We start from the raw sequence: 10896 nt of genomic DNA, 5'->3' as shown, positions 1-10896 counted from the left end.
CGCAGCCCCTCTGGGCTCCTCTCCTGCTGCCAGTCTGGTGGGAAACGCCTGACCCCCGCGGCTGTGCCGGAGCGTGTGACACGGAGCCGGGTGGCTCTGGGGCCGGTGACACGGGGTGGGTGAGGAGGGGCAGCCACGTTCCCGGCCACGGTGCAAAGTGCAGGGAGGGAGGCGGCTGGAGAGACCTGGAGGCACCAAGCGGTGCTGGATCCGCTCTCCCCCCATCACGACGGGCACTGGCAGAGCAGCCGGAGGCGGGGAAGGGAAGGAGGGAGCAAGCCTCAGTCCAGCATTGCATCCAGCTGGTCGGCCAGATCATCGAACATGTTGCTGATGTCCTCCAGGATGTTCTTGGCCGAGTGCACGGCCCCGGGGGGGCTGGGGAGGGAAGGGAGAGATGGTTAAATGCTGCCCAAACGCTTGAGGTGCCGTTGGGCAGGGGCAGGCAGGCGGGACCCAACCCTCCCGGTCACAGCTGGGCTGGAGCACGCACATCCTGGTGGGTCGCGGGCACGTGGTGGCTGCGTGCAGGTGGCTGCAGCCCGTGCTCGGTCCTTGGGGCTGCCTGGGAACCCGCTGCCGCCTGCCAGGGCTGGAGGCCCCCAGCCCTTTGCCTGCCCGCGCTGGGGGCTCCCCAGTTCCACTCCCCAGGATCTCACCCCAGCATTTTTCTCTCCCCCAGCACCACCTCACCTCTCCACCTCCTCCGCTGTGATCTTCTTCTCGGCTGCCTGCAGCGCAGCAGCCAGGGTGGAGTTGGTGTGCTCCAGCCGCTGCTGGACCAGGGCGGCCCCCGGGGCAATGGCCAAAGGCTTCGCCGACACCTTGCTGCTTGCCTCCAGTGTCAGAGGGCTGGGAGCAGCCAGGGACCCGACCACATCCGGCACCGCCTCGGGGGCTGCCCAGGGAGCGACGGTGTGGCGGGAGGGCTGCAGGACCTGCTGGTAGATGGTCTTGGGCCCGGAGAACACCAGCTTGGTGGACGCCACTGAGGTGTGCTTGGCAGGGACGTCTGCAAGGGAAGAAGCCTCGTGGCACGTGGTGGCACGGGTTGTCCTTGCCTCCTGGCCAGCTGGGGATGCTGTCCTGACCCAGAAGGGGAAGGAGGGAGCCTCAGGCCCTGCCACTGCCAAAGAGAGACCCTCCCAAGCCCCCGTACCTGGAGCAGGTGTCCTCACCACGGCAGTGCCGAGCAGCTCCGTGGGGCTGGGGGCTTTGGTGGGGCTCGGTGTCTTCTTGATCCCCTTCTCCAGTGACAAGATGCTCTTCTCTATCTCGGCAATCCTGAACTCCACATTGTCATCGTCAAAGGTGTCTCCAGCCAGCCCCGCCCGTGGTGCCAGCCCCTGCGTGGTGGGGCCCACGATGCTCACAGCTTGGGCCTGGGCGTACTGGGGCGCGGGGCTACCGCCCGCCTCCGCCTGCCCTGCCAGGCTGAATGCCTTCAGCACAGCCTGCAGCGGCTCCCGCTCCTTGAAGCGGGGCCGGCGCTTCACCGTGTCCGATTCGGTGAGGTTGAACTCCAGCACGGGCGGCTCCTTGGTGGCAGCAGGTGCTGCCGGCTCCTTCCCAGCAGAGCACGGGGGCTCTGCAGGCTGGGAACTGGGCTCTGCATCCTGCACTGCAGCGTCAGCCTTGGGGTGCCCAGAAGGCTTCGGACGCTGCTTGATGGTTAAGTTGCCTTCTTCTGCAAAGGGGATGCACTCGCTGGAGCTGTTCTGGGAGGATGAAGAGACGTCAGGCTTGGCCTCCTCCTCTGTGTCTGAGGAGGCATCCTCCCGCCCGGCCTGCACAGCCTCCGTCATGGGAGCGCTGGGCTCACTCAATGTCCGTCTCCGCGGCTTGCTGCCCTCAAAGGCGTCCCTGCCAGCATCAGCAAGCACAGTGCTGCCGGTATCACCGCCATCGTAGGACCGATCATCCACACTGGCCTTGGAGAGAGAGTCCTGAGCCACATTTAGCGGTTTCGGAGCCAGGAGGGGCTTGGGTGGGCTTGCCCCAGGTGTCCCCTCCAGTGCAGCTGCCAGGCTCCTCACTGTCCTGCTGCGACTGGTGTCACCGGGGCTGGTACCAGCATCGGCCACGTCCTGGGGGACTGGAGACTGCTGCTTGGGGTCGGGGGGCTGCTCGCCGTTCACCTCAGTGGCGGGGGTGCTGGAGACGGAACTGAGACGCTTGGGAGGCGGTGGCGGGGGTCCCTTGCGCTTGGCCCGGATGGCGAAGGATTGGCTGCGGGTCACCTTGGCCTCCGCCTGCAGGCAGGCCCGCGGCATCTGGCTGCGGCCCGGCCGCCGCGTCAGGGTGGCATAGGAGCCCAGGGTGCTGGTGGGCACCCCCTCCTCTTCTTCATGCTCTCCATCTGACAGCGCGTAGCGGTTCAGGCTGTGCGACCGCTTCTTGTACTTGAAGCCTTCGCCCCCGTTGTGTTGCTCCCCTGCCTGCCAGGTGCCCGGGGCCGCGGCAGCCTTGGGTGGCTCGGTGGGGCTGCACTGGCTGTGCAGGTAGGAGAAAGCTTTTTGGGCTGATGTCTGCAGGCTGCTCTTCTGCCCAGAAGGGAAGGAGGGGTAGGGGTGTGCCAGGGTCTTGGGCTGCTCGGCCCCCAGGAGGGAAGGGGCCGTCGGGGATTTCAAGGAGACGTGCGGGTACATGAAGACATACGGGGCCGTTGCCTTGCTGGGGGTCTGGGGAGGGGTACAAGGGGTGACTGCTGGTGGCCCTGCAGGGCCAGCACCTTTCTGAGCCGTTGGCCGGGCGTACTGATCCGTGCCTTCAGGCAGGTTCCTCTCCTTGAGAGGGCTGCCCCCGCTGCCGTTGGTGTAGCCGTTCAGCCCCTCGGGGGAGACGAGCTTCCCAAAGGGCTCGGGGCTGGGCCGTCCCGGCAGGCTGGCCGGGCTCTCCTTGCTGCGGGGTGGCGCGCAGGACTGCCCGCTGCTGCTGCTGCTCTCCCCGCTGCCCAGGCTCTCCTGCGAGGGGCTGGAGAGGTGCCGGGACAAAACATTGTCCTGCGAGTGCCCTGAACCCCGGGACCGCACCCCGATGCTCTCCTGGCTCCGTGACATTCCCTGGCTGTTCTTGATGCTGAGCGTCTCATGGCAGCTGTTGGACATGGCTGTCTGGAGCTCGTAGCTGAGCTCGCTGTCCTGGAATGTTGTCATTTTGGGAGTGTGTGGGGACTGGCATTCCCCATTCTCCAGTGACTCAATGGTGACAATGTCCAGGGCACCGGGGACTTTGCGTCTTGCCAGGGTGGCTTCCGCTTGGTTGAGGCTTTTGCGGAGGTCTCTGAGCTTCTTGACGGCCAGCATGATCTTCTTCTGGTGGCCTGTGGGAGAGTGGCAAGAGGAAAGGGGCATTAAGTTGGCTCTGATCCTACAAGGCCTCTCGGCCAAGAAAAGCCACAGCCATGTCACCAACCAGGGCAAAGACATCCAGGTTATCCAAACCCTGCATATGGAAGGAGACAAACTGCCAACCACATCCACCCGGCTCAGCCTGGCTCCAGCCTGCCCAGGGCAGTCCTTGGGGATGGCCCTGAACTGCCCTTTCTGGGCCACCCCAGCACCGCGGCAGGGACTCACCCAGTTTGTTGATGCCAATCTCTTGCAGATCCTCCCACGTCAGGTCTGTCACGATGGTGATGGAGTCGTAGCCATTGTTCACCAGCTTTTTGTGGTACTGGGGCAACCCAATGGCACTGAGCCAATCCATCAGGTCAGCCTGCAAAGAGCACGGAGATGCTGCCGTGAGCAGCAAGGGACAGGCGGTGCCTTCATCCATCCCCTCCCTGCCCCTGGCCAGGAGCCTGCTTTTTTGGGGTCTCTCTGGACGCTTCAGAGCTCATTTACTTATAGGCAGTCCCCATCCTGTCCTGGGAGACGCAGCTCTGAGAAAAGAGGGTGCCACAGACCAAAGCCCCAGTGCCAAGGACTCACCGGGATGTAGTTGGGCAGCCACTCGGCAATGCTGAGCTGCCCGATCTCAGTGGAGATCTTCTTCCTGTGGCCTGGTTTGGTCACGCCGATGGCTGTCAGATCCTAAAGCAAGCAGAGCGGGGCTGCAGTCAGCAGCGGCACGGGGAGCGTGGAGCAGTGGGCGCCCACTGCCGGCAGCTCAGGGGGTGCAGGCCAGCAGGGAAGGACCTGCCTTACCTCGGGGGTCATGCGGCTGATGGTGGGGACATCGTAGCCAGCATTGAGGAAGTTGGCAGTGTACGACTCAAGCTGGAATTCCCTCAGCCAGTTGTAAATGGCTTCTGCGTCCTGGGGAGAGGATGAGGCAAAGAGCAGCCTGTGATTGTGGCTGCAGGGCTTGGAAGGACCTGACTGCTTGGGGCACAACGACGGGACCTTCTTGGGCAAGACCCACTTGGCCCCAGCGTCCCCAAGACCCAGTCCCATGTGCCCAGTGCAGAAAGAGCTGGGCTGAGAACCCCAAACATTGCCCTCCCACCCTGCACGCCGCTGGCCCAGTTACCTTCCCCTCCAGGAGCTGCTCAGGCCGCAAGAACTGGTGGGAGAAGACCCTGTCTCCAGGGGGACAGTTGCCAGGGGTCTGGTGGCCTGGGGGCCCTGGCAGAGAGGACAGGAGAGAAGAGAGTGTCACAGGGGGACCTGGGCACTGAGCAGCCCCCAGGGCTGGGGGACAGCTGTCCCCAAGGCCCCATGGTGCTGGGATATCCCTCACCTGCTGTGGAAGTCAACTGCCCATTGCGTGGCTCCGATCCCAAAAGGTGTTGTTGGAGGTCGTCGCCAGTGGAGGGCAGCGGCTGGGGAGAGGAAAAGTGAGCAGGGGAGGGACATCCCTCCTGAGAGGGCCCTGTCCCCAGGGGGTCTGCCCTGCACCCCTGGGAGCTCAGCACAGCATTACGGCATTACCCAGCAAAGGGCTGGCCCCTAGTGAGAGACCAGGGCAGGATGTGGCCCAGGGCCCTTTTTATCCTCTCAGGTGACACAGGATGAGGTGAGGATGTTACACGGTACGAACCACAGCCTCAGACCCTCTCCAAGGGGCCAGAGCTGTGCTGCTGGCGCAGCCAGGAGACTCCAGCCCCAGGAACATTTCCCCACTGAGTCCCAGCAGCAAATGCATGCTTGGTGGGGGGTGCTCAGCTCCCGCGGCCCCCCTCCTTGCCAGGAGGTGCAGGTGGTTACAGGAACGTGCTGGGCCCCATTGCCTCCACATCAGGTGGAGCTGGGGAAGCAACGTGTGGGGAGCAGGGGCTGGCACCTACCCTGGCATTCTCGATGAGGATGCTGGTGCTCTGCCCGTTGGTGCCCTCGGTGCTCTGGCCGCTGCCGGCACTGCGGATGCTGCCGATGCTGCCCTCGCTGCCCACGCTGTTCCTGTCTCCTGCTACTCAGGACAGAAGGGGAGGTCATCAGCAGTGCCCCAGGACTGGTGCTGACACAGGGCACAGAGGTCCCCAGCAGGGACCCGAATGCCAGCAGTGACACCAGTAAAAAACAGCCTCCCACAAGATCCTTCCAGCCACAGAGCATGCATCAGTCCCTCCCGGCACACACAGCACAGACAGGGTGACCTCAGCTGGCAAGGGACGCACAAAGGGGAAATGGGAACTGGGGACATGGCCACGGATTCCAGGAGGGAAGGGGCTGCTCTATGGGCTCCCCTAAACTCCCTTGCCCTGTGGCTGCTCCCTCTTGTCTGGCTGCTTTCCTGCCGGGAGGTGGAAGGAAAGTGTTCCCCACGTCCCCTGCGCAGGCAGGGCTGGGGACAGGGGAAGGTCCCCGGCCCCTCTCCCTCCCCAGCCCCACCCCTGACCTGAGCTGTCAGGGCCCGGGGCCGTCCGGGTTAGGGTGAGGTGGCCATAGGGTGCTGGGATGCTTGGGGCTGCCTGCTGCGGACACTCGTCGGGGAGGTGCTGCAGCCCGCCGGGGGGTGCCGTGAGGGCCCCGGGGGGGCCCTGGCGCTGGTGCGTGGGTGCCATGCGGGGGAGGATCATGCCTGCATTCAAAGACAAAACACGCGTGGTCAGAGCTTGTGCAGGAGGCGGCAAGGGGGGGTATCTGAGCCTCGAACCCCAAAACTTCCACCCCACCGGTCATACAACGCCCTGTGCCCACCAGAATCCTTTCTTTCCCCGCCCCCTAGCTAGCCAGTGCGACAGGGACCTGTCCTGTGGGAAGGGCTGGGCAGGGTGAGACGGTTTCACACCAGGACGACGCACCCAGGAGGGCCACTGACCTGTTCGTTTGCTGATGACTTCGGCAATGGAGGGGGGGAAGTACCCGACGCGATCGGTGCCCTTCTGAGTGTCGTGGATGTGCCCCTTCCATCGCCCATCGGGATGCTGCTCCAGGACCTGCCGTGGGGATGAGGAGGACAGGGCTGGTACGAGGCAGCGGCGGGGACAGGGGACAGGGAGTGGGGAGCAGCCTCACCGTGATGACATCTCCTGCCCGGACATTGAGAGCAGTTGGATCGTGGAGGTTCCAAAAATCCTTCAAAGCTCGGACCTTCAGGATTCCTGATGCCTCTGAAGACAAGGGATGGAGGGAAGAAAAAAGGTGCCAGAGCACAGTGGGGCAAGAGAGAGGTTTGGGAAAGGCGGGAGGAGAAAATGAAGAGAAAGGAGAGGGGAGAAGAGAACATTAATACTGCAGGAAGGACTCGATCTCTGGGGATTGCTGGCACAGAGAATGGGAGCGTACACGATGGGACTGAGACACCGACACTTGCAGCTCGGCTGTTTTAGGGCTGTTAGGGGGAGCTGGGAGCACGGGGCAGGTCATGTTAGGGAGAAGTCCCCCTCTGTTCCAGGCAGGGCCTGGCCACAAACAGGCCCCATCTCACCTCTCAGCAGCTGCTTGATGTCCTTGCTGGCGTGCGAGGTGGTGAACTGGTTCACGATGTCCAGTGCCGTCTGGTTGTAGGTGTTCCTGATGTTCACGTCAACGCCACCCTGCCCAGGAGGGGACGCGGTTAGCGCCAGAGCCTGCAGCAGCAGCAGCCACCCCACGGGGGATGGAGAGACCGAGGGGATGAGAAGGAGGTGAAGGCCAAACCTGAGAGGTTTGTCCCCTGATGCTCACCTCCAGCAGCAATCGCACAACCTCTGTTTTGCCATAGAGCGCAGCTTCGTGCAGGGCTGTGCCCGTCTTCGTCTGCTTGTTGATCTCAATCCCAGCCTTCAGCAGCTGCCTGGAATCGAGGAGGGAAAGGCATGAACGGGAGGCCACATGGATAGGGGTCGGGGGATCAGCTGCCTTGCAATGGGAACGGGACAGCCCTCTGCACCGCTGAGGCTTTGGGGATGAGCCCCCTAAGCCTGTAACAGGGATGAGGGTTTAGGAGGACGCAGGACAGAAGACATGATATTGTTTTGGCATCGGGCAGTGCCAGGGGCTGGCGGGGGTTACCTGATGATCTCCTTGTGCCCATTCTTGGCTGCTAGGTGCAGCGGGGTGGTGTAGTTGGGGTCGGTCGCGTCCTTGGACTGTCCCTCCAGCAGGGCGACGCACAGATGGCTGTTCAGCAGCAGCTGGGCCACCTGCACAGGGGAGAGCAGAGGTGTAGGTGTCCCCATCACAACATCCCAGCACGGGGCTCAAGCTTGCTGCTGCCAGGGCCGGCTGTGTGCTCCCTATCCCACCATTCCCGTCCATCCCACAGCCCCAGGGCTTGGCGGGGCCCAGACAGAGCTTGGCAGGGGCCACGCTGTTGTGAGGGGCTGGAGAAGGTCAGCACAGCCAGAAATAGTCTTCCCATAATCAGGCTTTTCAGACCAAGCCCTAAAAAACTTCAGTCTCTCCAAGCCCAGAGCGACTCTCAGCATCGCAGGGCAGCCCAAAGGCACAGAGGAGTTATTTTTACTGCCCTGTTTATAGCTGCAGATATTATAGATACTCCAGAAATGGAAATATGCCCCTGCTCCCCTCCCTGGTGGGGGCACGAGACAGTCTGGCTGGCCGCACGCCAACCCAGCCCTACGGCGTTGGCTCGGCTGGGGTCTCCGGGGCACGGGGAGGCCCCGTCCCCACAAGCCACGCCGGGATCCTGAGCAGCTGAGTGGAGCCGGGCGCTCCGGGCTGGTGGGGATTAGCGAGCTCAGCCTGTCTGTGCTTAAATGGGAGCAAAGCTGGGGCGGGCGGTGGGAAGTTGCAGGGAACTGGGAGTGAGGACGCCCAGGTTCGCTGCCAGCCTGCTGCTGCCCCGCTGCGAGGCTTGGAGCAAAACCCGCAGCTCATGGGCTCAGGATCCGGCCTTGCCCAGCCGTGGGAGGAGGTGGGTGCTGCTGCCAGGCTTTGGGGTTCGTGGCAGAGGGAGGGTGCTCACCTTCAACCGCCCAAACTCACAGGCCAGGTCCAGGGGGGTTTTCTTCGCTTTGTTGATGAGGCAGGGGTTGGACTGGTGCTGCAGCAGCATCTCCGACTACGGGGAAGCAACGTGGTTATGAGGGGCTCAGCACCACCCTGTGCCCCTGCCTTCTCCTGCCTGGTGCGATGGGGTTCTACCCTCATCGGAAGGAGAGAGACCCCGTCGGGGTGGCACCGCCTCTCACTTACCACCTCGTAGTGGCCGTACTGCGCCGAGAGGTGCAGCGGGATCTGCCCGTCCAGCGAGGCCATGTTGACAGAGGCAGCAGCGCGCAGCAGCACCCGCACCGGCTCCACGCGCCCCTGCCAGGCCGCGTAGTGCAAGGGGCGCATCCCTGCGGGCAAACAGGGCTCAGCAGGGCAGGATACGGCTCAGCCCCCTGGGATCGCTCAGAGGGCTGAGCCGGCTGCCGGAGACGCAGGGTGCAGCAGGGGGTCACCCCTTACCGTTGCTGTCCTTGATGTCCACGGTGGCCTGTGCCTCCAGCAGCAGCGAGATGAGGTCCAGGCTGCCGCCCAGGGCCGCGTGGTGCAGCGCCGAGAACCTACGGCACAAGGCAGGGCTCGGCACTTGTCCCTGTAGCCCCTGCCTTGCATGGGGACACGCACCGGGGCGGCTCATGGCTACGTCCCTCCTGACTCTGCTCCAAACACAGCTCCCAGAGTCAGCCCATGGGATTCCCCAGAGCAAAGAGGAGATAAAGCCCTCTGTGCTCTCCGTGCCCTCGGCTGTCCCTGCGCTGTCTCTCTGCCCGTGCCAGCAGGGATGCCGGGAGCCCACGGCACAGTGGGGGAGGCCGCCGGTAATGAATGAGGTCTGTGTCTCGGGGCTGTGAAAGGGGCCTGGCTGCACAGCGTGCTCCCCCTGTGCTGTCACGTGAAGGGCTACAGCTCAGCACAGGGCTCTTGCACCACCGGGGAGGCTCCGAAGGGCTCGGCAGCCTCCCAGCCCCACACCACCAACACAGCCCGACCAGCACGGCTCCCCTCCCGCCCCGCCACCCCAGGGTATCCTCACATCCCTGCGGGGTCTCTGGGCTAACGGGAGGGCTGACTGCAGCAGGGAGGCCTGCTCCCTCTTCCAAACACAGCTACTGCACCACCGAGCCCACGCCGAAACCTCCAGCCCAAAATAAGGACGTGGAGGGGAGGAAATCCCCCAGCCAGCCCTGGGGGCTGCACAAACACTCGCCCACCCCTTCCGAGGGACGAGGACACTGCCAGCAGCATGGCTTTCCCGAGGGGCGCGCGGTGTGGCCCCATGTGCATGGGAGTTGCCTCCCCGCCGCCCCCCTCCCCGCACCCCAGGGAAGCCCAGCACACCCACCAGTGCTTTTTATAACCCAAACACCACATGTGGCCCTGCAGAGGGGAACGGACCCTTCGCACACCAGCAGCCCTCCTGGAGCCGCCCGAACGCGAGCCCTGTGCCTTATCAGAATCAGATCATCACTTCTATTATTACATTTTTTTTCTATTAAGCTCCATCTGCATAGTATTATTTTAAGACAGCCATCCTGCACATTTTCAACCCCCTGTTGGCCTGCTAGGACTCATCACTGACACCTCCTCCTACAGAGTCCTCGGAAAGAAAACATGTAGAAATTAGGTACAACAATAATACATAAACCAGTGCTAATAACTTACGGGTCAGAGTTAATTCAATAAGAATAATGCACTTATTTACTTTATGGGCCTTTGTGGTTTCCTTAACTCTCAGTACCAAGCTTATTAAGTGCCTGGATTTTGGAAGTGATGAGCTACACAAATATGCTGTGGTCACTTAGCAACCTCATCTTTTCTTTCTCTAACCCCCCGAATGAAGGGATTTTGCTCTTGGGATATTAAACACAGACACAAGCACGTGCATGCGCTGTGGCTGGATGGACGGCTGCTCCGCTCTGCGTTAACCAGCACTCAGCACACAGGGCACAGGCAGAGCACATTTTACACCCTTTTTTACCCCCAGCCCTACAGAGGGGGATGCAGAAGTGCTTTAAGAAGAATTTTGTTGTTAAAGCACCCGTGCAAGATGGGCTGGGCGCAGCCCTTAGCTCAGATCCATGCAGGCTTTGTCTCTGCCTCTGTAGGGCTTGCCCTGGCTTCGTGAAGTGGCACTGCCTCGGGATACTGTTGTGTTTTCCAGGCTCAGCAGTTAACCTCAAAAGCTTTACGATACCCAGGCAGAACCAACTGGATGTTGAGGAGAGCTGCCCCAAGCAAACCCGTCCCCTCCTCTGGGCAAGCGCTGAGGCGGGAGGCGCCCAGCACCCAGCAGGGAGCACTCACCCGTCCGCATCCTGGTAGTTCACGTTCAGGCGCTTGGCAGATCCCAGGAGCTCTGCGGAGAAAAGAGGCGAAGGTCAGGGCGAGAGGCAGAGCCCCGCACCCCACAGGGCTGAATGGGAACCCCCTTCCCGGTGCCCTGCACGAAGCACATCCCGCAACCACACTGACCTCCCAGCGCGCAGAACAGCGCCTGCCCCATCCCCGTGAGGGCTCCTCTCTCCTGCTCTGCTTTCACCTCCACGATTCACCTCCACGGACCCTCTTGACGGGC

At 62.7% G+C, this 10896-nt stretch overlaps 1 protein-coding gene across 1 annotated transcript in view; it reads right to left on the bottom strand.

The window, feature by feature from the left end:
- Positions 1-10896, bottom strand: part of CASKIN2 (CASK interacting protein 2) — a 31453-nt gene continuing 20557 nt past the window's right edge. Inside the window, exons 3-20 of the mRNA XM_035558853.1 lie at positions 10626-10677; positions 8784-8881; positions 8526-8671; positions 8296-8391; positions 7380-7510; positions 7053-7161; positions 6814-6922; positions 6402-6496; positions 6205-6322; positions 5782-5964; positions 5231-5352; positions 4684-4765; positions 4474-4568; positions 4149-4259; positions 3933-4034; positions 3579-3717; positions 694-3322; positions 1-378 (exon numbers count right to left, since the gene is read on the bottom strand). Of these exons, the coding sequence (XP_035414746.1) occupies positions 282-378; positions 694-3322; positions 3579-3717; positions 3933-4034; positions 4149-4259; positions 4474-4568; positions 4684-4765; positions 5231-5352; positions 5782-5964; positions 6205-6322; positions 6402-6496; positions 6814-6922; positions 7053-7161; positions 7380-7510; positions 8296-8391; positions 8526-8671; positions 8784-8881; positions 10626-10677 (4514 nt within the window). The 3' untranslated portion in view covers positions 1-281. The remainder of the gene's footprint in view (positions 379-693; positions 3323-3578; positions 3718-3932; positions 4035-4148; positions 4260-4473; positions 4569-4683; positions 4766-5230; positions 5353-5781; positions 5965-6204; positions 6323-6401; positions 6497-6813; positions 6923-7052; positions 7162-7379; positions 7511-8295; positions 8392-8525; positions 8672-8783; positions 8882-10625; positions 10678-10896) is intronic.

The sequence above is a fragment of the Cygnus atratus genome, chromosome 18 (genome assembly GCF_013377495.2).
Source record: "Cygnus atratus isolate AKBS03 ecotype Queensland, Australia chromosome 18, CAtr_DNAZoo_HiC_assembly, whole genome shotgun sequence".
NCBI lineage: Eukaryota > Metazoa > Chordata > Aves > Anseriformes > Anatidae > Cygnus > Cygnus atratus.
This window is presented reverse-complemented; position numbering and strand designations above follow the sequence as displayed.